This window comes from Hemiscyllium ocellatum, chromosome 15, assembly GCF_020745735.1.
Source record: "Hemiscyllium ocellatum isolate sHemOce1 chromosome 15, sHemOce1.pat.X.cur, whole genome shotgun sequence".
Taxonomy (NCBI): domain Eukaryota; kingdom Metazoa; phylum Chordata; class Chondrichthyes; order Orectolobiformes; family Hemiscylliidae; genus Hemiscyllium; species Hemiscyllium ocellatum.
Window position 1 is genome coordinate 67,438,306 of NC_083415.1, and position 27,442 is coordinate 67,465,747.

The 27,442-nt window shown below is 44.1% G+C and overlaps 1 protein-coding gene across 2 annotated transcripts in view; it reads left to right on the forward strand.

Moving 5' to 3' along the window:
- chd6 (chromodomain helicase DNA binding protein 6) overlaps positions 1-27,442 on the forward strand; it is a 268,663-nt gene that overhangs the window by 29,229 nt on the left and 211,992 nt on the right. For both annotated transcript variants that reach the window (XM_060836582.1, XM_060836583.1), the window contains one exon: positions 570-626. In XM_060836582.1, the coding sequence (XP_060692565.1) occupies positions 600-626 (27 nt within the window). In that variant the 5' untranslated portion in view covers positions 570-599. The remainder of the gene's footprint in view (positions 1-569; positions 627-27,442) is intronic.

A 27,442-nucleotide genomic window follows, 5' to 3' on the forward strand; every position in this document is an offset into this window, starting at 1 on the left:
GATTGAGGCATTTGGAGATTGCAATTGGTAAAATTTGTTGCACTGCTTTGCACTGTCCATGATCTTGTTGAATGGTGACGCTGGGGAAAAATGACAGTCACAAATCAAAGCCTTTCTGTTCCGTTCATCATTTCTAGATTTCATCAAGTGCATCGTTAGTTCTGCCTTCCAAGATCTAACCTAACATTGTACCCATTCTACGTATCAGTATAGCTGTCTAGGCTTTCTTTGTCTTTTTGCTGCGAACTGGCATTTTATTTGGCTGTCTGCCGCTGGCTAGACTTCCAACATTTCTATAGGTATATGGAGAACACTCATGTTCACAAACCTTACTCCTTGTTATGTTAGTTATTGTTTAACATAGTAAATTGCTATGTCAACATTATTATTCAATTCTGTTTTCAACTGTCACAATATTTGGCTCCAACACTAGGTGGCTCTGTGGGCAAGTTATCGAGTGTATTTCATTGACTGACCATTGCTATTGTATGGGAAATTTGCAATTGAATAACATTTCTTTATATATCTGCTAGCTTTAACTGACAATTCATGTGATTCTATCATTGCAGAGACTAAGCTGGCTGTTTGAAAACTACATCATGAAAATACAGAAAAAAGAAAAACTGGTGAGTGCACCAATCTGATTTCCCCATTTCCTGTTTTTTATCCAGGAGTCAACAGTATGTTTTTATGTAATAGTCTTGCCTTCTGACTTTTTCCACTCCCTGGTTTCCACTGTGGCGTTTACTACATGCTGGTTAGTCTCCAGTGCTGCTTTCTTCACGTGTGTGCCTTGGCAGTCTGTGTCAGTTGCCTGCAGGGAAAGTGGGTGTTACGTCATGGATACACTCTATCCTATCCCGTTCACTTGACTGCTGTGCAAGCACTTTTGATAGGCAGCTGGAATCTGAGCCCAGGCCCTGGCTGATGGAGTTTATTTTTTTTTCTGTGCTTGCTTTGTCTTTCCAAAGCAGAGCAGCAAAGGCCAGTTATGACTCAACTCACTAAGATCATGGAGCGCAGTGCAGACTGGGAGTTTTCATGGTTCTTGTGTATTAATCTATCAACCTGAATAACATGAGATGGTAGATGCTAATTCAGGAGTAAACTTCGACAGGAATTTAAAAAACCTTACAGGAATATGGGAAAAGATCAGAGGAGATGGACTAACTGATTGCTCTTTGAAATAGCAAGTGCTATTTGCTGAATGGCCTCCTGCATTCAATATTCTATGATTCTATAATTATCTGTGCTCTTAATTGCAGTTGTTGTCACGGCGTTTTAGGTTTCCCATGGTAACAACTTGCAGTGGTCTCTGACGGAGTACAGAATGGGATTTATAGTGGATTGCTGCATTGTGCAGGGTTCAGATGTGAAGGTTCTTTGTTGTCTGTCTAATATATCAGACCACTACACAAAGCATGTAAATATTTATACCTTTTATATAAGGAGACCATGAAAGTGTGGTGTGAAATTGACAGGACAAGTTGATAAGGCAGTTTATTTTCTTTTAATATATAAGATCCTGGGCTTTATAGCTAAAGGCAGAGAGTACAAAAGCAAAGAGGTGGTCTTGAACCTTTATAAAACATTAGTTAGGCCTTACCTGTATTATTAGTGTCTGACTGCCACACTCATGATGGAATGTCAAGGCTTCAGAGAAGGTGCACAGGACATTTACTAATAAGGGACCAGGAACAGGGGACCTCAGTTACAGACGACTTACAGTTTGCCATGGAGCATAGTGAGGCGCAGTAGATTCAGAGTGAATGTAAGGACATTTTTCTTTCACCCAGAAGGTGATGGGAATCTGGAACTCACTGCCTATAAGGGCGGTAGAGGAAATATTAATTGTATGTAAGAAGTATTTAGATGTGCAGTTACAATACCAAGGCATACAAGGCTGTGGACCAAGTGCTGGAAAATGGGATTAAAATACTTAAGCGGTTGTTTTTGACTGGTGCAGACTCAATGGGTCAAAGGGCCTCATCCTGTACTGTAGACCTCTGTGGCTCTGAAAAGCTCGGAGAAGCTGAATTTGTACTTGTAGCAGATTTAAGAGAAGTGTTTAGAACAGCGAGGGGTTTTGACAAGAATGAATAAGCTGAAACTGGACAGGAGGAGGATTGATTAGCAGAGAACATATGTTTTTAGATAATTGGCAAATGAGGAAAAATAATTTTTAAGCAACAAATTATTCTCACATTGAACATGCTGATTTAGAAAGGAAATATATCTGGAGAGATCTGGGAAAGAGCCGAAAGTTGGGTAAATTAAAAAGTTCTTTCAAAGAAGCAGCTTAGTTATGGTGGGAGCCTCCTGTGCTGTGTCATTTTATCTATAAGAAAGATTTAGGCTTTTATAAGGGCTTATCAGGTCTCTGAAAGTTTGTTTTGTACAGTGACTTACTGTGTGTAACAACATGTATATAAATCTTTTGCAAAGTAGTGAGATGAGTCACCAGTTAAGTTTTGATCAGCGATTAGGGAATTACCTTGGTCGAGAGTTCTCTGAACATGGGGTCTTTAACATCCAGTTGAAATAGTGTTGTTGGTAGATAGAGTTGTGTTTTTGACAGAGATGAAATGTTTTTGAGGGAAATGAAGATATACAACATGTATCTTGACAACACAGTAAGATTCTAATATACTGTATCCAAGGCATATTGCTGAAGGACCTCTGCTAGTCCTGTGAGCACATTAACAATCTGTTGTACTTGCAGATGATCATCCTGTGAGATCTGTTCATTGGTAATTCCTGCATCTGGTGGACAAAGCTTGACAGCTTGGCTCCTGTCATCTCACCTGGTGTAGAAAAGTGTGGGTTCTAAAAGATAGCTAATGATCATTTGAACTCAGGTTGGATAACTCACAAAGCCCTGAGCCCTTGGCTTTTGAAAGAAATGAGAGGAGATGGCACAGGATCTAGCCATATTTTTCTGTACATTACATTGTTGGCAGGAGAGTAGTTGAAGGACAAGAGGTGTAAATTAAGCGAGGGAATAGCCTAGAGGTAAAATCCCTGTACTGCTAATCAGAGATCCAGGTAATGTTCTGGGACCCATGTTGAAATCCTGCCATGGCAGAATTTGAATGTAATAAAAATCTGGAATTGAGAGTCTAATGATGACCATGAATCCATTGTTGATTATCAGAAAAATCCATCTGGGTCACTAATGTCTATTAGGGAAGGAAACTGCCATCATCTGTCTGAACGACATGTGACTCTAGGCCCACAGCAATGTGATTGACTCTTAACTGCCCTCTGGTCAGTTAAGGAGGGGCAATAAATGCTGACCAGCCAGTGATGCCCATTAATGAAAAACAAATCAGCTAACAACAGGATAGTTGGTCTAATGTCATCTCTGGCTAAACTCTTCAAAGCTACATGCATGAGTTAATTGAACACAAATTGATTTGTGCAAGGCAAGTTGTATTTGACAAATAAAATTAATATTATTATTTTTAGAGGTTGCTGATTAAATAAATGATGTGCTGTGTAAATTCAAGAAATTGGATGTAGTGTTTGTAATGATCAGGGATCAATCATCAGGGAAATGGTAACAGAAACTCGAACAGCTTGAATAAAGTGTTGAATATAAGATTAGGGAGAAAGGGTCAGTGTAAACAGGTGTTGCTTGGCCTACAGAGATGGAAGTGACATTCCCAGGAGCTATTGATCTCAGCTTATGCATTAGTAATTTTGATTTTGGTGTAAGCAGTGCAGTCGCAGGATTCACTGTTAATACAGAAGTATGGGGTAGAGCAAACTGCAGCAAACTGTAGAAAGCATTTGGAGGATCAACAGCAAGGGAATGGGCAAAAAGTTGTCATTTTTGTTATATCTGAGTAACACAGTTTGGGAAATTAAATAAGTTGTTGCAATTGATAGCGTTTTTCATAACTTCAAGATGTCTCAATGAACTTCCTAATTAGTAAAGTAATTTTGAAGATTGAATGCTATTATAATATAAGAAATGCAGCAGACAGTTTACACACAGCACACTGTCTCAAACAGCAGCAAGATAAATTAGATAACGGGGGGGGGGGGGAAGGAAAACGTGGGAGGCAGCTGGGTTACATTCCTGTGCTCTGTTCCACTCATAGCTGGTTGGTGAAGGAACAATTCAAACCAAGTCTTTACATCATTGCTATATGCTTAGTATACCTGCTGACTATTGTAAATGTCTCTTTAAGTACTTTTTTAGATGCTTAGATGTGTTGCAGCGTGTTCAGGATAGATGGGATCTCAACTTGAAACTTGTGGTATTTTGTCATGAAGCCTTAATGCGTGTCTTTAAGTGTGAAAAAACAGTAAAGCCAAATTAAATTAAATTAAACCAAATAAACAAGTGGCAGCCCCTTGGTATTCCTTACGAATTAACCTATTCATCGATGTATTGAACCTATCTCAGAGGTAGGGCCAATACCACGACACCACGAGCACCCCACAGCTATTGGGCCCTCAGTGCTGTTTTCCCTCTGTCAGAGCAGTGACTCTCAGTGCTGTTTTCCCTCTGTCAGAGCAGTGACTCTCAGTGCTGTTTTTCCTCTGTCAGAGCAGTGACCCTCAGTGCTGTTTTCCCTCTGGCAGAGCAGTGACTCTCAGTGCTGTTTTCCCTCTGTCGGGGCAGTGACTCTCAGTGCTGTTTTCCCTCTGTCGGGACAGTGACTCTCAGTGCTGCTTTCCCTCTGTCAGAGCAGTGACTCTCAGTGCTGTTTCCCCTCTGTCAGAGCAGTGACTCTCAGTGCTGTTTCCCCTCTGTCAGAGCAGTGACTCTCAGTGCTGTACCCCCTCTGTCAGAGCAGTGACTCTCAGTGCTGTACCCCCTCTGTCAGAGCAGTGACTCTCAGTGCTGCTTTCCCTCTGTCAGAGCAGTGACTCTCAGTGCTGTTTCCCCTCTGTCAGAGCAGTGACTCTCAGTGCTGTACCCCCTCTGTCAGAGCTGGGAATGCCTGCGCTGTCATAATGCCCCAAATATCTGAGAATTTAAATGATTCTCTCTGTCTGTGACCTTTTAAAGGTTTGATGCCTTTTTATCTCCTCCAAACCTTGCTTCATTTTGTCAGCTGTATCCCCAGCTGCAAATGTGTGTACAGGTGATTAACATCATAAATCCTTGTGAAAGTAACACATGGCTAATGTGTTTTTATGGGTGACCTGCCTGTTACAGTGTCATACTAGCCAATGTTTCGTACCCCATAGCCTCCACTGATCCTCTTCACAGTAAAATAATTGAGCTGTATTTATCTGCTGATCTTGTCATCTAATCAGGAAGATAGCAATGGATTTTGTTCCCTGGAGCCTCCCGAGTTGCATCCTGTATTATTAGAAATGTTCTCATTTTTTTAGTTTTCCTAAAGTTTAATTTCCTGAAAAGTGTCAACCTTTGACTTCTGAACTGTAAAGGTCCCTTCACACATACCAGTTTTCACTTTAAAACCAACTTTGTAATGCACAAGGCTGGTAACAGAGGAGTCAAAAAATTGCTAGACTACTTGCATTTCTGCAACACATTCTCCCTTACCACTTGCCACTGGGAACTGTACCTTGAGAGGCTTCAATGCTGAGCTCTGCAATTCTGTCTCTAAACCTCTTGTTTCTTGTTCCTCTTTTGCTATGTTCTTAATATCTGCCACCTTCCTTCTGGTTACTCACTCTAAAGTCTCTGCTGACTTGATGTCATGTTTGCCTTGCCTCCAATGATGCAAGGGAAGTTTTCCTAACTTAAGGATGCTGTATGATACCAGTTTATTTCACTAGACCTTGGAACAAAGATCAATTTAATTATTCCAATTGTCAGCCTGCATGAACTCTGCTAAATCATCAGACCGTGAACTGACCTTTAAATATAAACACACAGAACTGTAGATGCTGAAAATCAAAAGCAAAAACAGAAATTGCTGGGAAAACTCAGTAGGTCTGGCGGCATCTATGGACAGAAATCGGAGTTAATGTTTCAGATCCACTGACCTTTCCTCAGACTGACCTTTGGTCATTCCTGATCTGCACTAGTTAGTTTCACAAAAGAGAGTGAACATACCATCTGAATGGGATGCTAGATGCATTTTTAACATTGGAGAATAATTTTCTTAACATTTGTCAGTGCTGGATTGTTCTGTAAATAACACCTAACTGGTAAAGTGTGTGTATGTTTTCTGGGAATTCAGTCAAAGACGACCAGGTTTTTGACGTCATATTTTAACCTGGAGATTTATATTTAGCTGTTGTAAGCACCTGCTGTTAATCACTTCCCATCTTCTGCAAACCTATGAGCTGCTGTAAAATAACCATACCTGAACTATGAATATATGAGCGACAACTTGAATTTATATAGTATCTATTGCGAAGCACTTCACTGCATCATTATCGAACAGAAATTGACAGTCTACCATGGGATATTAGATTAGATTAGATTCCCTACAGTGTGAAAACAGGCCCTTCGGCCCAACAAGTCCACACCGACCCTCCGAAGCTTAACCCACCCAGACCCATTCTCCTACATTTACCCCTTCACCTAACACTACGGGCAATTTAGCATGGCCAATTCACCTGACCCGCACATCTTTGGACTGTGGGAGGAAACCGGAGCACCCGGAGGAAACCCACACAGACACGGGGGGAATGTGCAAACTCCACACAGACAGTCACCTGAGGCGGTAATTGAACCCGGGTCTCTGGCGCTGTGAGACAGCAGTACTAACCACTGTGCCACCGTGCCGCCCACAAATATTGTGGCAGGTGACAAAAACTCAGCAATAGGTCTTATGCGTTGACATAAAGGAGAGAGCTGGACAGGTTTGGGAAGAGAATTTGACTTTACATGTATTCAAAAATACAAATTAGGAGTAGGCTATTCAACCTCTTGGGACTCAGCTGCTATTCTATAAGTTTATGACTGACTCTCAAATTATCAGCTCAATCAGAATCTGGGAAAAACTCTTCGCTAGTATGGAATCATACAAAGCATGTAATAAAATGTTTATGCCAGGGCCACTCAACTCATTATAGCCTTAGTTCAAGAAGAACTGAACTCAAGGGGATGTGAGAGCGACTGCCCTTGATGTCAAGGTCACCTTTGGCTGAATGTGGTATCAAGAAGCCCCAGCAGGACTGGAGTTGATGGGAATTGGGAGGAAAGCTCTCTGCCGGTTGGAGCCATACTTGGCACATAAGATGGTTGTGGTAGTTGGAGATCGGTCAGCTCCAGGGCATCTCTCAAGGAGTTCTTCACAGTGGTGTCCTAGGCCTAACCATCTTCAGCTGCATCGTCAATAACCTCGTCTCTCCCATAACGTCACATGGGATGTTTGCTGATGAATGTACACTGTTAAGCACAATCACGACTCTGATACTGAAGCAGTCCAAATGCAACAAAACCTGGACAGTATTCAAATTTAGGCTGACTTGGCAAGTAACATTTCTGTCTTCTCTGAAATGAGAGAATTTGACCATCATCCGTTGATATTGAATGGCATTGCCACTACCGAATTCATCAAGGTCAGCCTCCTGAGGGTTACTATTGATGAGAAATTGAATGCCAGCTATATGATTACCGTGGCTATCACAGCAGTTCAAAAGCTACAATTTCTGTGGCATGTAACTCACCTCCTGACTCCCCAAAACTTGCTCACCAGCTACAAGGTACAATTCAGAAGTGGATGGAATGCTCTCTACTTATCTTCATGAGTGCAACTCTAAAAACACCATCCAGGACATAACTCATAGAAAATAGGAACATCAGTAGGCCATTTGGCCTTTTGGAGCCAGCTCCACTATTCATTGTGGTAATTGCATCATCGAACCCATAGCCTCTTCCTCCATTCCCTCATGTCCTTTGACCCCTTTCATCCCAAGTGTTGTATCTGACTCCTTCTTGAAACTATACAGTGTTTTGTCCTCAATTGCTTTCTGTAGTAACACATTTTACAAGTTTACCAATGTCTGTTGAAGAAGTTTCTCTTCCCCTCAGTCCTAAATAGTTTATTCTGTATCCTTAAACTATGATCCCTGCCATTGGTAACATCCTTCCTGCTTAATCCTATTAGTAGTTTATAGATTTTTGAGATTCCCACATCATTATTTTGCATTCTAGGAAATATAATCCTGATCAATTGAAGATTCACCAAATGTCAATCATCAAATCATTGCCATTCACCCCGGGTGCATTTTGAATGTTTGCCATTGTCTTTCCACCATCATCCCTTGAAGAAACAGTTGCCAACCTGTCATAGTCAACTTGTACCTCATACCATCGTAGTTTCCTCTGTTTAGATTCAGGGTTCCAGTCTCTGAATTAACCATGTTACCCTCTATCTTGCTGAAGAATTCAATCATATTATGGTCACTTATCCCCAAGGTCAAAAATTGTGGTGCTGGAAAAGCACAGCGGGTCAGGAAGCATCCTGGGAGCAGGAGAGTTGACGTTGACGAATGTGGAGGGCTTTGGGGGTGGGGTTGGGGGAAGATAGGTGGGAAGGGGATGAAGGTTGGGGGTGTGGTATTTGTGATAGGTTGGTGGGGAGGGTGGAGCAGATAGGTGGGAAGGAAGATGGATAGACCAAGATGATGGCGCCGAGTTGGAGGGTGGGATCTAGGATGAAGTTGGGGAAAGGGAAGTTTGGAAACTAGTGAAGACAGTGTTGATTCTGTGTGGTTGCTGAGTCCCAAGGCAGAAGATGAGGTGTTCTTCCTCCAGTTGGCGGGTGGTTTTGGTTGGTAGTGGAGGAGGCCCAGGACTTGAAGTGGTCGGCCACAGGGTGGTGGGGTTGGTTGGTGCATGTGTCCCAGAGATGTTCCTTGAAACGCTTCGTGAGTTGACACCCTGTCTCCCCAATGTAGAGGAGACTACATCGAGAGCAATGAACGCAGTAGATGAGGTGGGTGGATGTGCAGGAAAATCTCTGTCAGATGTGAAAAGATCCTTTGGGTCTTTGGACAGAGATGAGCGGGGCGATATGGACGCAGGCTTCACACTTGTGGCATCAAGGGAAGGTGCCGGGTGTAGAAGGTGGGTTGGTGGGGGCGCATAGACCTAACAAAAAAGTCATGGAGTGAATAGTTTCTGTGGAATGCCGGTAGGGATGGGAAGGGAAATACATCTTTGTTGGTGGAGTCTGACTGAAGGTGGTGGAAATGGTGAAGGATAATGCGCTGTATCTGGAGATGAGTGGGGTGGAAGGTGAGGACTGAGGGATCTATCCTTGGATGGGTGGGGTTTGAGGGCGGAGATGCGGGAAGTGGAGGAGATGTGCTGGAGGGTATTGTTGATTACATGGGAGGGGAAATTGCAGTCCCTGAAATAGGAGGACATCTGGGATGTCATCTTAACATTTCTTGCCCTGTTCCCAGTATTTTTTTTCGCTGTGTCCCTACTTGATCCTGGCCCTTGGTTTCTCTGCGTCACTTTTCTGATTCCCCTTTCTGAATTTTGTTCTTGACCTTGAATCCTCTTCGAGGAGAAAGTGAGGTCTGCAGATGCTGGAGATCAGAGCTGAAAATGTGTTGCTGGAAAAGCGCAGCAGGTCAGGCAGCATCCAAGGAACAGGAGATTCGACGTTTCAGGCATAAGCCCTTCTTCAGGAAGGCATTCCTGAAGAAGGGCTTATGCCCGAATCTCCTGTTCCTTGGATGCTGCCTGACCTGCTGCACTTTTCCAGCAACACTTTTCAGCTTGAATCCTCTTCCTCTGACTCCTTGCATAGGTCCCTTTTCCTCTGCCATTTTAATTTAAAGCCTCCCCAGCCATTGTTGGAAACACTGTCCCAGAACATCAGTTCCGGTTCTATTCAGGTGTAGCCCAGCCAATTTGTATAGGTCCCACCTTTCCTCAGAACCGGTCCCCATGTCCCCAGGAATCTGATACCCTCCCCCTTGTACCATTTCTTCAGCTACATATTCTTATGAAATATCCTGCCGTTTCCACTCTGACAGCATATAGCACTGTTAGTAATCCCAACATCACTACCTTTGAGGTCCTACTTTTCACGTTACTTCCTAGCTTCCTATATTCTGCTTTTACAACCTCATCAACTTTTGTTAACCTCTGTAGTTGGTACCAACGTGAACACTGACAATTCGCCCTCCCTCCATAATGCCCTGTGGTTTCCTTGAGCTGAGCATCAAGGAGGAAATGTACCGTCCTGTAGTCTCTGATGAAGAGTGATCTAGACACGAAACGTTAGCTTGCTGTGTCTCCATGGAGGCTGCCTGACCTGTTGTGACTTTCGGCATTTTTTGTTCTCATCCTGTAGTCTCATTCCCTTCCCACCTGTGGAGTCATAGCCTGCAGTGTCAATGTAGTGATTGTAACAAGGTCAGCTAGGGGACTATGTTGAATTTGAGTTGCTTGACTGGGGCTGTTAGTCTGATCCACTCAATGAGCCCTGGCTAACAGATAGAAACAGGAGTGTTAGGTGTTCTGTTCACTTTTGAAGCTGGCTCTGAAGAAGCCGGACCAGTGTCAAATCCTATGCACGTGTAAATAAAGAGTGATTTGGTGACAGGATACCAGCCTCTGTGGAGTTATTTTAGTGACCACCTCTCTTTATGTGCTAATGACGGCTCTTTCCGTCTCATGGATGCTCCATAGTATCCCTATCTGCCAATCTAGCTCAGAAACCCAGTCTTCCAGGAGTGCAGCTGGAGACACTTCCTGCACACATGCTGGCGCTGTGCACTGGAAATATTCCCATCCTCCCACATAGAGCAAGAGGAGCACACTATAGCTTTGAGCTCACCCGCCGCGTCTTTCCACTTTTAAATAAAATCTTTTTGCTTAATATCAAATAACATTGATTACTATATGGCCCTTATTCCCTGGGTCCTTGTTACTCTAGAATATATGCCTTACGAACTATATACTTTTCTTAAGAAAAAGGAGCAAAAAGCACATCTTCCTTCTTGTAGTGAATTCTCACTGTGCTCCAAATTCCCAGAAGCATTCCCACATTCTGGGCTGTATCTTTATCAGGATGGTTCCCAAGGGCTCATGCGAAGCTTACTGATCATGAGCCTCCAATAGTCCCTTTCTTAAAAAAGAGCATCTTAAATATAATATAACAAAGCAGCCCACTTGATTGGGATTACATTGTTAAACATTCTGTCCCTCCACCATCCCTTAGCAAAGCTGTGTCCCATCCAGGTGATGCACCCTCCTTATACAGCAGCTTCTTATGTCGTATTTTCCAAGCATACAACCATTACAATAAGGACATGAGCAGCAGATAGTGGTAGAGCATTTAGAAATATATAATTTAGTCTCACAGTTTCATGAATGGGGACATCACACTTGATAAATTTGAGGCAGTTCTTTGAGAAGGTAACAAGCAGGAGAGATAAAGGGGAAACCAGTGTACCTAATGTATTTGCATTTCAAAAAGCCATTTGGTAAGTTACAGCACATAAGGTAACTTAATAAGATAAGAGCCGATGGTGTTGGAGTTATATATTACCTTCTCCCTGATCATTCTCTTGTTCCTCATGTATGTGTGAAATGTCTTCGGTTTCTCCCTATTCCTTCCTGCTAAGCCTTTCTTGTGCCCCCTCCTGGTTCTCCTTAGTCCATTTCTGAGCTCCTTTCTAGTAAGCCTGTAATCTCTAAAAAAGCTGTGCTAGATCCTTGCTTCCTCCACTTTACGTAAGCTGCTGTCTTCCTTTTGACGAGAACCTCCCCTGTTCTCGTCATCCAAGGCTCCTTAATCTTACCCCTTCTTACCTGTCTCAGAAGAACAAATTCCGTGCATCACTCGCAACAGCTGCCCCTTAAATAGTCTCCACATGTCTGCTGTGCCCTTTCTGTGGAACAATTGCTCCCAATCTGTACTTCCCAACTCCTGTCTGATCGTGTCATAACTTCCTTTTCCACAGTTAAATATCTTCCCTTGGTAACTGCTCTTTTCCTTCTCCAAGGCTATGGTCAATGTGAGGCAGTTGTGGTCAATGTCACCAAAGTGCTCTCCCACTGCAAGATCTGACACCTGTCCTGGCTCATTGCCGAGCACCAAATCCAAAATGGCCTCTCCCCTCATCGGCCTGTCTACACACTGAGTAAGGAAACCCTCCTGAACACACCTGACAAAAACGGCTCCATCCAAATCATCTGCACGAAGGAGGTTCCAGTCAATATTGGGAAAGTTGAAATCACCCATAACAACAACCCAAATACATCTGCATTTTTCCAAATTCTGCTGGCCTAGGAATAGTTCAATCTCCCTCCTGTTATTAGGTGGTCTGTAGAAAACCCCCAATGCGGTGGCAGCTCCCTTACTGTTCCTAACTTCCACCCATACTGACTCAGTAGACAAACCTTCCTCAACAGCCTTTGTTTCTGTAGCTGTGATGCACTCTCTGATTAACAATGCTACACCCCCTCCTCTTTTTCCACCCTCCCTGTTCTTTTTAAATGTTCTAAACCCTGGAACATCTAGCAACCATTCCTGCCCCAGTGAAATCCACGTCTCTGTTATGGCAACAACATCCTAGTCCCAAGTACTGATCCATGCTCTAAACTTGGCACTCTTATTTCGGACACCCCTCGTGTTAAAGCAGACACACTTTAACCGATCCCTTTGTTTCTTCACATGAAAAATCTTCCCAATAGATTCACGAAATCCTGTCACTTCCCCATATCTAACTGGACATATGGCGATGTATTGCAAGGATGGATGACAGTCCCAAAATAAGGGCTTGACTGTTTCTGACTGAGATGTGCAACTTCCTCCATAGAAAGTGGATATTCCATCTATCATGGCTGTGCCTGCTGAATAACCTAGCTGTCCATTCTCATCCCACTTACATGATCCTCACCCATAGGCTTGCAGGTTGCAACCCTTCATGCATAGATCCAGGTTCTTATTAACTGATTTGAGGTTTTTTTGCCTCAGCCACCAAACTGCATAGTGAATCCCACACACCCATCACTATCTGGGTGAAAAGGCTTTTCTTCAAGACCTCTCTAATTCTTCTGCTGAAAATGTGTTGCTGGAAAAGCGCAGCAGATCAGGCAGCATCCAAAGAGCAGGAGAATCGACGTTTCGGGCATGAGCCCTTCCTCGGGAATCATGCCCGAAAGGTCGATTCTCCTGCTCCTTGGATGCTGCCTGATCTGCTGTGCTTTTCCAGCAACACATTTTCAACTCTGATCTCCAGCATCTGCAGTCCTCACTTTCTCCTCTCTCATTCTTCTACCTGTCAAATTAAGTCTGTGCCCTCTGGTAATTGGGCTCTCATTGAAGGCAAACAGGTCTTCTCTGTTCACTCTGTACAAACAACTCTTATTTTGAACATTTCAGTTAAGCCACCCCTCAGACTTTTCTGGTTTAAGGAAAACATCCGTGACTTATTCAATCTTTCCTCGTATGTGTACATAGCGTCAGAGCAATGTACAGCACAGAAACAGACCCTTCGATCTAACTTTCCATGCCAATCAGATATCCTAAATAAATCTAGTCCCATTTGTCAGCATTTGACCCGTATCTTTTTAAACCCTTCCTGTTCATCTACCTTTTCAGATGCCTTTTAAATGTTGTGATTGTACTGGCCTTCACCATTTCCTCTGACAGCTCATTTCTTACACACCACCCTCTACATGAAAAAGTTGCCTCTTGGGTCCCTTTTAAATCTTTCTCTTCTCGCCTTAAACCTATGCCCTCTAGTTTGGACACCCCCATGCCTGGGAAAATACCATGTCTATTTCCCTTATCCATGCCCCTCATGATTTCATAAACCTCCATAAGGTTACCCCTCATCTCCAGGGAAAATAACCCCAGTCTATTCAGCCTTTCCATACATCTCCAACCCTTGGCAACGGCCTTGTAAATCTTTTAGATTTTAGATTAGATTAGATTACTTAGTGTGGAAACAGGCCCTTCGGCCCAACAAGTCCACACCGACCCGCCGAAGCGCAACCCACCCATACCCGTACATTTACCCCTTACCTAACACTATGGGTAATTTAGCATGGCCAATTCACCTGACCCGCACATCTTTGGACTGTGGGAGGAAACTGGAGCACCCGGAGGAAACCCACGCAGATACTGGGAGAATGTGCAAACTCCACACAGACAGTCACCAGAAGCAGGAATTAAACCCGGGTCTCTGGCACTGAGAGGCATCAGTGCTTGCCACTGTGCCACCCACAAACCCTTTCAAGTTCTGAACCCTTTCAAGTTTCATAACATCCTTCCTATAGCAGAGAGACCAGAACAGTGCACAATATTTCAAAAGTGGCCGAACCAATGTCCTATGCAGCAGCAACATGATCTCCCAACTCTGATACACAATGCACTGACCAATAAAGACAAGCATACCAAATGCTTTTTTCACTATCCTATCCACCTGTGACTCAACTTTCAAGGAGTTGTGAACCTGCACTCCAAAGTCTCTTTGTTCAGCAGCATTTCCCAGGACCTTTGTGGGCGGCACGGTGGCACAGTGGTTAGCACTGCTGCCTCACAGCGCCTGTAGACCCGGGTTCAATTCCCGACTCAGGCGACTGACTGTGTGGAGTTTGCACGTTCTCCCCGTGTCTGCGTGGGTTTCCTCCGGGTGCTCCGGTTTCCTCCCACAGTCACAAAGATGTGCGGGTCAGGTGAATTGGCCAAGCTAAATTGCCCGTAGTGTTAGGTAGGGGGTAAGTGTAGGGGTATGGGTGGGTTGCGCTTCGGCGGGTCGGTGTGGACTTGTTGGGCCGAAGGGCCTGTTTCCACACTGTAAGTCTAATCTAATCTAAAAAAAAATCTAATCTTACCATTAAGTTTATAAGTCCTCCCCTGATTTGCCTTTACAAAATGCAATACCTCAAATTTATCTAAATTAAACTCCAACTGCCACTCCTCGGTCCACTAGCCCATTTGATCGAGATCCTGTTGTACACTGAGGTGACCACCTTTGTTGTCCACTATATCTCCAATCTTCATCCAGCACCATGGGCTTTTTTACCTTATTAAGTTACCACAGAAGTTCACTTATCGAATGCCTTTTGGAAATCTTCTGGTTCCACTACATATAACCTGCTTGTTACCTCCCCAAAATGCCTGTAATAAATTTGTCACATGATAGTTCTCTCATGAAACCATGCTGATTATTTTATTATGCATACATCAACCTCAGACTGTCCTCTCAAATGAAATCTGTGATGTGCACTGTATTGTAAATTGTGATCTGAGTGGTGGTGAAAATGAAAGCTTCCCTCTCTTCAGAACCGTGAAGTCTGTTCAAGGTTCAATGTGAGGTAATTCCTTTCCTTTGATCATGGAGGCATCTCTGAATTGTTTGGTGTAATAATATGAAACACATGGCAACACCTCGCCACCTGTGGTAAACTGAAGAGTGAACGTTACTTGTAGTTTTACAGGTCTAGCAGTTTGTGTACCAATATATTGCTTTCATATCCATCTGGGATATTTATTTGAGATTTAGTCCCTAAATTAAGTAGCCTGGTTCGCAAATTGCTTGCAACACAAAAAAAAAACCGTCAAGAACTAATTCCCACTGGCTGGAATTCAGGGAAATCATTTTCAAAAGCTGTGCAGAATACAATCACCTCTTAAGAGTAGTCTCTTTACAACGGGAGAGTTCGAGGAGAGAGAGCGAGCGAGACAGAGAAGCACCACACTTCTGACTTGTCAAGCACTGGATTAGCCCGAAGGAAAACGAAACACACGGTGGAAGATATGGCCAGGAGAACTCTGCTTGCCCCTTGGAACCAATCATCTCTTTTTTTGGAAACATGTCTTGGTCATGGTTTAAAGGGAGGTGTAAGCAGCCCTGCATTTTAAAGAGGGATGTGTTGATCAGATGCTGCAGTTGAAAGCAATCCCTTTTTGGCAGGTGGTGATTCTTAGATTCCTACCTTGCAGAAAAGGCCCTTCTGCCCATCAAGCCTGCACCGACATAACCACCACTAAAAGTGCACGATTACTAATTTCCTGCACATGTGCCATATTTATGAACGTTATGATATTTGAAGTGCTCATCCAAATATTTTTTGATGATTGTAAGGTTTCAGGCCTCCACTACCTTCCCAGGCAGTGCATTCCAGATTTCTACCACTTGCTGAGTCAGAAGATTTTTTTTTCTCATACCCCCTCTGAATCTTCTGCCTCTTGCCCTTAAATTATAATCTCCCATAAACAGGTTTTGAGAAGATTTGTGGCTCAGGTTGAGGTTCATAGAGATGTTCAGCACGGAAATAGATCCTTTGGTCCAACTTGTCCATGCCGACCAGAAAGCCCAACCCAATCTAGTCTCACCTGCCAGCACCTGGCCCATATCCCTGCAGGAATGCAGAGACTCAAACAAATATCTCTGCCAACCATCCAACCCAAACTTTGGGTCTGCTACGTGGATGAAACAAATTAGAGGAAACCTTCAAGACCATCAAAAATACCCCTACTGGCATAAAATTCACTAGAGAGGAAGAAAACAACAACAAACTGCCATTCCCAGATGTGGCAGTAGAGCGAACAGCCAATGGAGAACTTCAAACCAACATCTACAGGAAAACAACTCATACAAACCAAGTACTGAACTACAGGAGCCATCGTGTTGCTGGAAAAGCGCAGCAGGTTAGGCTGCGCTTTTCCAGCAACACATTTTCAGCTCTGATCTCCAGCATCTGCAGTCCTCACTTTCTCCTATAGGAGCCATCATTCCAAGATCCATAAGCGATGCTGCATTAGAACACTATTTCAACGAGCCACCATACACTGCAGCACAGAGGAACTACAAAGAGCAAAGGAAAATCGTCTCTACAGTGTATTCAAAAAGAACGGGTACGCAACGAACACAGTCTGCCGATTTCTGAGCAACAAGCAGACAAAACACATCCAGAAACCCTAGCCACTCTCCCCTACATTAAAGACATCTCGGAAATGACTGCCAGACTACTCAGACCTCTTGGCATCATGGTAGCCCACCAACCCACTAAAACACCAGCTAATGAACTTGGAAGATCCTATACAGACAGCAAACAAAACTAATGTCATTTTGAAAATACCATGTAAAAACTGTTACAAACACTACATTGGACAAACAGAAAACTAGCCACCAGGATACATGAACATCAACCAGCCACAAAACGACATGACCCACTCTCACTAGTATCCTCACATACAGATGAGGAAGGACACCACTTCAATTAGGACAACACATCCATCCTAGGACAAGCCAAATAGACATGCGTGAGAATTCCTAGAAGCATGGCATTCCAACTGGAACGCTATCAACAAAAACATTGACTTGGATCCCATTTACCACCCCTGAGAAAAAGAACAGGAAGTGGCATCACCAACTCAAGGAAACCTAAACACACAAATAAAACGTGGGCCATACCACCAGTGCTTCATTCAGAGGCTCACTGATGTTCCCTAGGTATGATGATGAAACGTCTGAAAACAAACTCTCCAGCTCAGCGAGCAAACGTACATCCAGAACCTCAACCTGAGCTACTAATCTTTTCAAAGCCCCCCCCGCCCCCAAAGACTGTCACATAGTTATTCAGAGGAAAGAGGCCACTGTCTTTGATAATTGGTCACTATTCCACATACCAATCAGCGACTTGTTGACAAAAGCTCCATTTGTACTGTGAACCCTGACTCCAGCTTGTCTGCAACTAAGCTTTCTCCGCTGCTTGTAAACAGCAATTTCAGTGGGTGTCAGTAACTTGCTTTTAAACAGTGAAGCAATCTTTCAACAGTATTTGGTCTTTAAGCCAGTCCTTTTCCATTTGGTTGACCAGTGGTGTACTGCAAGTATCAGTGCTGGGTTCACTGTTTTTCATCATTTATATAAAGGATTGAATGTGAATATAGGAGTTATGGTGAGTAAGTTTGCAGGTGATGCCAAAGTGTAGTGGACAATGAAAGAGGTTACCTCAGACTACAGCAGGACCTTGATCAGATGGGCCAGTGGGCTAAGGAGTGGCAGATGGAGTTTAATTAAATAAAAGTGAAGTGTTGCATTTTGGTAAGGCACAGTAGGGCAGGATTTATCCCGTTCATGGTAAGGCCCTGGGAAGTGTTCTGAATAAAGACACCTAGGGATGGAGGTGCGTAGTTCTTTGAAAATGGAATCACTGTATATAGGATGGTGAAGAAGGCATTTGGTATGCTTGCCTTCATTGGACAATGCATTAAGTATAGGAGTTGAGACTATTTACCACCCCTTGAGAAAAAGAACAGGACCTGTACAGGACATCAGTGAGGCCATTTTTAAAATACTGTACAATTCTGGTCTCCCTTCTGTCGGAATGACGTTGCGAAACTTGGAAGGGTTCAGAAAAGATTTACAAGGATGTTGCTGGAGTTGAAGGGTTTGAGCTGTAGGGAGAGGCTGAATAGACTGGGGCTTTTTTCCCTGGACCGTCGATGGCTGAGGAGTGACCTTATAGAGGTTTATAAAATCATGAGGGGCATGGATAGCATGAATAGCCAAGGTCTTTTTCTCAGGGTGAAAGATTCCAAAACTAGAGGGCATAGGTTTAAGATGAGGGGAGAGATTTAAAAGGGACTTGTTGAGCATCATTGAAAATGGCCTTGTCTTTACAAAAAACATTGGACAACCATTGCCATTTGTTTCCTGTCACTGAACCAATTTTGTATCTTATTCACCACATTCCTTTAAATCCCATGGACGTTCATTTTTCTGACTGGTAAAGTAAACATGGAACCACTGAAAATAACTGCTGGAGTAGGCCATTCAGCCCTTTGAGCCTCCACCATATTCAATATGATCATGGCTGATCATGCTTTCTCAGTATCCCATTCTCACTTTCATCTATACCCTTGATCCCTTTAGCAGCAAGGGTCATGTTCAGCTCCCTCTTGAATATGTCTATGGACTGGCCCCAACTTATCCAAGTCCAAATACACAACATCTACTGATTCACCATTGTCTTATTCTGCAGGTAACATCCTCAAAAAATTCCAGAAGATTCATCAAGCATGGTTTACCTTCAGTGAATGTATGCTGGTTAGGGCCGAGTCTGTGACCACTTGCCAAATGCTCAGTTATTATATACTTAATGATTGACTGCAGCTTTTCCCCCACCACCAATATCAGGCTAACCCGGCTATAGTTCCCCGTTTTCTCCCTCCATTCTTTTATAAAGAGTGCTGATGCATTAACTACCCTCCAGTCCATTCCCAGAGTCTGTACAATGCTGCAAAATGATCACCAACGCACCTGCTATTTGTAGGGCCACTTCCAAATGTACTTTGGGATGCAGAGCATCAGGCCCTAGGTGGATGACATCAGATGCCTTCCTAAAATCCACACAGACATCATTCACTGCACCACCTTCATCCTTATTACTTACCCAAAACATTCAATTAAGTTAGAAAGACACAACTTTCCATAAACAAAACAATCCTGTCTCTCAGTATCGATTCTAGTAATTTGTTCAACATAGTGGTCAGGTTGACCAGCATATAATTATTTGGCCTATTCCTCTTACTCTTTTTAAATAATGATACAATGTTAGTGGATGTCCAGTCCCCTCTTACTACTATGTATCTAGTGAGGATTGGAAAATAATCCTCCAAGCATCTGTGCGTTTCCTCCTCTTTTATGGCCGAGGAGACAATTTATTGGCACTGAGTATTCATCCACCTTCATCGAAGTCAGTTCCTGTTGTATTTCCATTCGTTTTAAAATAATGATGGAAAAGGATAGATCAGATCTAAAAGTTGAAGTTCTAAATTGGAGAAAGGCCAATTTTGACAGTATTAGGCAAGAACTTGCGAAAGCTGATTGGAGGCAGATGTTAGCAGGTAAAGGGACGGCTGGAAAATGAGAAGTCTTCAGAAATGAGCTAAGAATCCAGAGAAAATATATTCCTGTCAGGGTGAAAGGAAAGGCTGGTAGGTCTGAGGAATGCTGGATGACTAAAGAAATTGAGGGTTTGGTTAAGAAAAAGAAGGAAGCATATGTCAGGTATAGACAGGATAGATCGCGTGAATCCTTAGAGTATAAAGAAAGTAGGAGTATACTTAAGAAGGAAATCAGGAGGGCAAAACGAGGACATGAGATAGTTTGGTAAGTAGAATTAAGGAGAATCCAAAGGGTTTTTACAAATATATTAAGGACAAAAGGGTAACTAGGGAGAGAATAGGGCCTCTCAAAGATCAGCAAGGCGGCCTTTGTGTGGTGCCACAAAAAATGGGGGAGATAGCAAATGAATATTTTGCATCAGTATTTACTGTGGAAAAGGATATGGAAGATACTGACTGTAAGGAAATAGATGGCGATATCTTGCAAAATGTCCAGGTTACAGAGGAGGAAGTGCTGGATGTCTTGAAACGGTTAAAAGTGGATAAATCCCCAGGACTTGATCAGGTGTACCCGCGAACTCTGTGGGAAACTAGAGAAGTGATTGCTAGGCCTCTTGCTGAGGTATTTGTATCATCGATAGTCACAGATGAGGTGCTGGAGGACTGGAGGTTGGACCGAAGGGTCTGTTTCCATGCTGTACATCTCTATGACTCTTATTTTCTCGAAATTTCAATGACCTCTTTATGCACAAGGTCTGTATCGTTCCTCTTCTTTGTATAGACAGAGGCAAAACATAAAAGCAAAATGATACGGATGCTGAAAATCTGAAACAAAAACACACAAATCTGGAAAAATGCAGCAGGTCCAGAAATGTCTGTGGAGAGATGCACAAAGTTAATGCTTTGAATCCAGTGTCCTGAAGATTTGGACTGGAAATGATACTTTTGTTTCTCTCCCCACAGAACGTGCCAGATGTGTGGCATTTCTCCAGGTTTTCTGTTTTTCTTAAGTACTCTATCCACATCTCTGCATTCATATAGAAGTTATCTTGTACATCTCTGATGGGCTCAACCCTTTCCTTAGTCATCCTCTTGATCTTAATATATTTATAAGACATCTATGGATTTTCTTAATTTTACTGGCCAATACTCTTTCCTTTCCTGATTTCCTTTCTCTTTTCTCCCCTGTACTTTCTATTCTCCTTTACGTTTCCAATAGTGGTACTGGTCTATTTTGCTGCTTTGTGTTTGCTTATGCATGTGGACTTCTAGGGGCCTCCAGATTTGGTGATACCAATTATTCTGTGTATCTACACTGTGCCTGTAAAATAGAACATAGAACATAGAAAAATACAGCGCAGTACAGGCCCTTTAGCCCTCGATGTTGCGCCGATCCAAGTCCACCTAACCTACACTAGCCCACTATCCTCCATATGCCTCTCCAATGCCCATAAAGAGGGAGAGTCCACCCCTGTTACCGTCAGGGCATTCCATGAACTCACGACTCACTGAGTAAAGAATCTACCCCTAACATCTGTCCTATACCTACCACCCCTTAATTTAAAGCTATGCCCCCTTGTAATATCTGACTCCATACGTGGAAAAAGGTTCTCATGGTCAACCCTATCTAAACCCCTAATCATCTTGTACACCTCTATCAAGTCACCCCTAAACCTTCTTTTCTTCAATGAAAACAGCCCCAAGTGCCTCAGTCTTTCCTCATACGATCTTCCTACCTTACCAGGCAACATCCTGGAAAACCTCCTCTGCACCCGTTCCAGTGCCTCCACATCCTTCCTATGGTATGGCGACCAAAACTGCACACAATACTCCAGATGCGGCCGCACCAGAGTCTTATACAACTGCAACATGACCTCAGGACTCCGGAACTCTCTTCCTCTACCAATAAAAGCCAGTACGCCATATGTCGTCTTCACAGCACTATTTACCTGGGTGGCAGCTTTCAGAGATCTGTGTACATGGACACCAAGATCCTTCTACCAAGTATCCGACCATTAGCCCAGTACTCCATCTTGTTACTCTTACCAAAGTGAATCACTTCACACTTAGCTACATTGAACTCCATTTGCCACCTTTCTGAACAGCTCTGCAGCTTATATATATCCCGCTGTAACCTGCCACATCTTTCCTCACTGTCAACAAGTCCACTGACTTTCGTATCATCCGCAAACTTGCTCACCCAACCTTCTGGCCCCTCCTCCAGATCATTTATAAAAATGACAAACAGCAATGGTCCCAAAACAGATCCTTGCTTAACACCGCTGGTAACTGCACTCCAAGATGAACCCTACCCTCTGTCTTCTTCCAGCCAGCCAATTCCTAATCCAAACCTCCAACTCACCCTCAATGCCATACCTCCGTATTTTTTGCAGTAGCCTACCATGGGGAACCTTGTCAAACACCTTACTAAAATCCATATACACCACATCTACTGCTTTACCCTCGTCCACCTCCTTAGTCGCTCAAAGAATTCAATAAGGTTTGTGAGGCATGACCTGCCCTTCACAAAACCATGCTCTTCTCAAAACATTCACAAAATCTCTCTTTCCAATGCCTCCCACGATTTGATACTGACTTCTTTCAACCATTTTTGCCAGATCATCTCTCAACTTTGTGAAGTTGGCCTTCCCTTGATTTAGAACTTGTAACTCCTTTTACTTGTAGTTTTGTTGAGCCTTTGTCCCTTTCTGTAATGATATTACATCTGATTGATTGATTGTTTTAAGATCACTACCTCCAGAATGGTCGCCCACTGCTACTTCATCCAACTGCCAAGTTTCATTTCCTAAGGCTTAATGTTGAATTATCACATCTCTTTTTGAACTAGTTACATGTTTGCTAAAAAGAAATTCTCGAATGCAGTTCAAGAAATCTTTGCTGTCTCACAATGTTTGTATCCCAGTTGACATTTGGTTAGTTGAATCTCTAATGATTGTTGCTCTGTTGTTTTCCCCTCATAAATTTGCCTACGTTGTTTGCTCCTGTTCTCTTTCCCTTCACATTTGGGAGCTATAGTACATAGTTAACAGCGTGGCTGTCCTTTTTTTTGTTTCTGAGCTCAAACCATGAGGCCTCATTTGATGCTTTGTTTAATATATCACCGTTCCTCGCAGATGTAATTGATTCTTTAACCAATAATGCTGCACAGTTACTTTCTTTAATCCTCTTCAGTATCCTACCAAAAAACATTCTAACAGGGATGTTGAACTGCCATCCTTGCCTGTCTTTAAACCACTAGCATTTACATCATGCTGTCACATGATTATCTGTACCCTCAGCTCATTCGCCTTATTCATCAAACACTTTGTGTTTACATACTACTAATTTGGGCTGTGCTGTTTCTAACCTCTGGTTTCTATGGCTTTCAGAATCACATGTTATGTTTTTGCCTTTTTACTGATCTGAATTTGCTCATGATTCTCTTTTCTTTTGTACACTCGCAGTCTGGGCCAGCATTTATTTCCTGTCCTTAGTTGACCGTGAGAAGGTGGCGGTGAGCTGCCTTCTTAAACTGTTGGAGTCCATATGCACTAAGTTGACCCACAATGCCCTTAGGGAGGGAATTCCAGAATTTTGACCCAGCAGCAGTGAAGGAACAGCAAAATGTTTCCAAGTCAGTATGGTGGGTGGCTCGGAGGAGAACTTGTAGGGATTGAGAGTTTAGAAGGTGCTATCTGAGAAACCTTGGTGAATTTCTGTGCTGCAACTTGTAGATGGCAAACACTGCTATTACTGAGCATCAGTGTTGAAGGGAGTGCATATTTGTGGATGTGGTGCCAGTCGAGTGGGCTGCTTTGTCCTTGATAGTAATAAGCTGCTTGTGTTGTTGGAGCTTTCCTCATCCAGGCAAGTGGGAAGTGTGCCCTCTCACTCCTGACTTGTGCCTTATAGATAGTAGACAGGCTTTAGAGAGTGAGGACGTGAATTACTGGCTGCAATATTCCTAGCCTCTAACCTGCTCTTGTAGCCACCGTTTACACGGCAAGTCCAGTTGAGTTCCCAGTCAGTGGTAATCCAGGGCTGTTGGTAGTGGGGGATTTAGTGATGGTAGCACCGTTTAAAGTCAGAGGGTGGTGGTTAGTTTGCCTCTAATTGGGGGGTAGTCAATCCCTGGTATTTATCTGGTGTGAATGTTATTTGACACTTGTCAGCCCAAGCCTGGATGTTGTCCAGGTCTTGCTGCATTTGAACATGGACTGCTTCAGTATCTGAAGAGTTACGAATGTCATTGAAGATTGTGAAATCATCAATGAAGTCCCCCACTCATGAAAGGAAGATTTATTGATGAAACAGTTGAAGATGGTTGGACTAGGACATTACGCTGAAGAACTCCTGTAGAGATGTCAATCCACAAACCTGCCTGCCCCGGCCGACCCATTGTCTCAGCCTGCTCCTGCCCCACCGAACTCATCTCCCAATACCTCGACACGGTCCTGTCCCCTTTAGTCCAAGAACTCCCCACCTACGTTCGGGACACCACCCACGCCCTCCACCTCCTCCAGGATTTTCGCTTCCCCGGTCCCCAATGCCTTATTTTCACTATGGACATCCAGTCCCTGTACACCTCCATCCACCATCACGAAGGACTCAAAGCCCTCCGCTTCTTCCTTTCCCGCCGCACTAACCAGTACCCTTCCACTGACACCCTCCTTCGACTGACTGAACTGGTCCTCACCCTGAATAACTTCTCTTTTCAATCCTCCCACATCCTCCAAACTAAAGGAGTTGCCATGGGCACCCGCATGGGCCCCAGCTATGCCTGCCTCTTCGTAGGATATGTGGAACAGTCCATCTTCCGCAACTACACTGGCACCACCCCCCACCTTTTCCTCCGCTACATCGATGACTGTATCGGCGCTGCCTCGTGCTCCCACGAGGAGGTTGAACAGTTCATCAACTTTACTAACACCTTCCATCCCGACCTGAAATTCACCTGGACTGTCTCAGACTCCTCCCTCCCCTTCCTAGACCTTTCCATTTCTATCTCGGGCGACCGACTCAACACAGACATCTATTATAAACCGACTGACTCCCACAGCTACCTGGACTACACCTCCTCCCACCCTGCCCCCTGTAAAAACGCCATCCCATATTCCCAATTCCTTCGTCTCCGCCGCATCTGCTCCCAGGAGGACCAATTCCAACACCGCACAACCCAGATGGCCTCCTTCTTCAAGGACCGCAGATTCCCCCCAGACGTGATCGACGATGCCCTCCACCGCATCTCCTCCACTTCCCGCTCCTCCGCCCTTGAGCCCCGCTCCTCCAACCGCCACCAAGACAGAACCCCACTGGTTCTCACCTACCACCCCACCAACCTGCGCATACAACGTATTATCCGCCGCCATTTCCGCCACCTCCAAACGGACCCCACCACCAAGGATATATTTCCCTCCCCTCCCCTATCAGCGTTCCGCAAGGACCACTCCCTTCGTGACTCCCTTGTCAGATCCACACCCCCCACCAACCCAACCTCCACCCCCGGCACCTTCCCCTGCAACCGCAGGAAATGTAAAACTTGCGCCCACACCTCCACACTCACTTCCCTCCAAGGCCCCAAGGGATCCTTCCATATCCGCCACAAGTTCACCTGTACCTCCACACACATCATCTATTGCATCCGCTGCACCCGATGTGGCCTCCTCTATATTGGTGAGACAGGCCGCTTACTTGCGGAACGCTTCAGAGAACACCTCTGGGCCGCCCGAACCAACCAACCCAATCACCCCGTGGCTCAACACTTTAACTCCCCCTCCCACTCCACCGAGGACATGCAGGTCCTTGGACTCCTCCACCGGCAGAACACAACTACACGACGGCTGGAGGAGGAGCGCCTCATCTTCCGCCTGGGAACCCTCCAACCACAAGGTATGAATTCAGATTTCTCCAGCTTCCTCATTTCCCCTCCCCCCACCTTGTCTCAGTCGGTTCCCTCAACTCAGCACCGCCCTCCTAACCTGCAATCCTCTTCCTGACCTCTCCGCCCCCACCCCACTCCGGCCTATCACCCTCACCTTGACCTCCTTCCACCTATCCCACCTCCATCGCCCCTCCCCCTAGTCCCTCCTCCCTACCTTTTATCTCAGCCGGCTTGGCTCTCTCTCTCTTATTCCTGATGAAGGGCTTATGCTCGAAACGTCGAATTCTCTATTCCTGAGATGCTGCCTAACCTGCTGTGCTTTGACCAGCAACACATTTGCAGCAGACCTGACCTTCAACAACCATGTCTCCAACCTGTGTAGAGTTTTCCCCCAATTTCCATTGACTCCAGTTTTGCTTTGACCCTTTGAGGCTCTGTCATGGATACCCAGTTTTTTGCTGTTTCATCTATTCTGGCTTTGTCCCATTTTGCATGCTGGTAATGTCACACAACATGTCTGATAGTATCCTTACTCAAAAGATGGGACTTCATCGCCATAAGAACTTTGTGGCGGTCATTCCTGTCAATACCGATATGGACAGTTGCATATGCAACGGGTTGGTGAGGATCAAGTCTGGTAGATTTTCATTCTTGATGGTTCCCATACAACCTGTTGTAGGCCCAGTGTGGCAGAAAATTCCTGATCAGCTGGGTTGGTGGTGGTACTATTGAGCTACTCTTGGTGATGAGCTTTGAAGTCCCCCAACCAGATTGCATTATGTCTCTGTGTGTCTTTCAAGTGCTGTTAAATGTAGAGAAATACTGATTTATCAGCTCAGAGAGGGCAATAAGTAAACATCAAATTTCCTTTCCCATGTTTGACCTGATACCATGAAACTTCATGGAATCTGCAGTCAATTTGACTATTCATAGAGTACCTCCCTCCAAACTGAATACCACTGTGCCTTCAACTCTGCTGCATATGTCCTGCTGGTGGGCAGGATGTACTTAGTGATGTCTAGAATGTTTCCACAAGGTATGTTTGTTCGCCTATTGCTTGACTAGTCTGCGCAGCTGTCCTGCTGTTTGGGCTGGGCACCATATTTAAATCAGTGTTTTCAGAGTATTAACTTTGGCTTTTGAATTACCAGTCCAGTGCCATTACTGCATGCTGCATTCTCACTGACATTAAATCCCTTCATCAAGAGCAGCCTTTTGGGATAAGTGGCTGTTGGAAGGTCAACATAGGTGACCAGGTACGGGTTGATATCAGGTTTTGGTTTGACAACACTTAAGTACAGTCTGCATTTCCTATATGTGGAACTGAAGAGGTCAAGAATGGCTGGCAGATCACATCTGCAGACCGTAAATAATACATGCCTCGTGTGGTTGTGAGGTAACTGATTTGAGTTTGTTAATGACTGTAGTACAACATTCTGTCACGAGGGGCCCACAGTGAACTGTTGTGTTAGAGCTCCTCCAGTGGTTGTAAACTGGCACTGCTCAATAAGCTGGTTTTAATCATTTCTCACAAGGCTGCTGGACTTTGGACTCTGATTCTCTTACACTTTGGTGTGTAGACACATCACTCCATAACAGATCCTGTGGTTTGGATTGGTGTCATTTTAGAGGATAAAGTAGAGACCTCATCGTAGAATCCCTACAATGTGGAAAGAGGTCACTTGGCCCAACAAGTCCACAACTACTCTGCAAAGAGCATCCCACCCAGACTTGCCCCACTACCCTATCCCTGTAACCCTACATTTCCCATAGCTAATCCACCCAACCT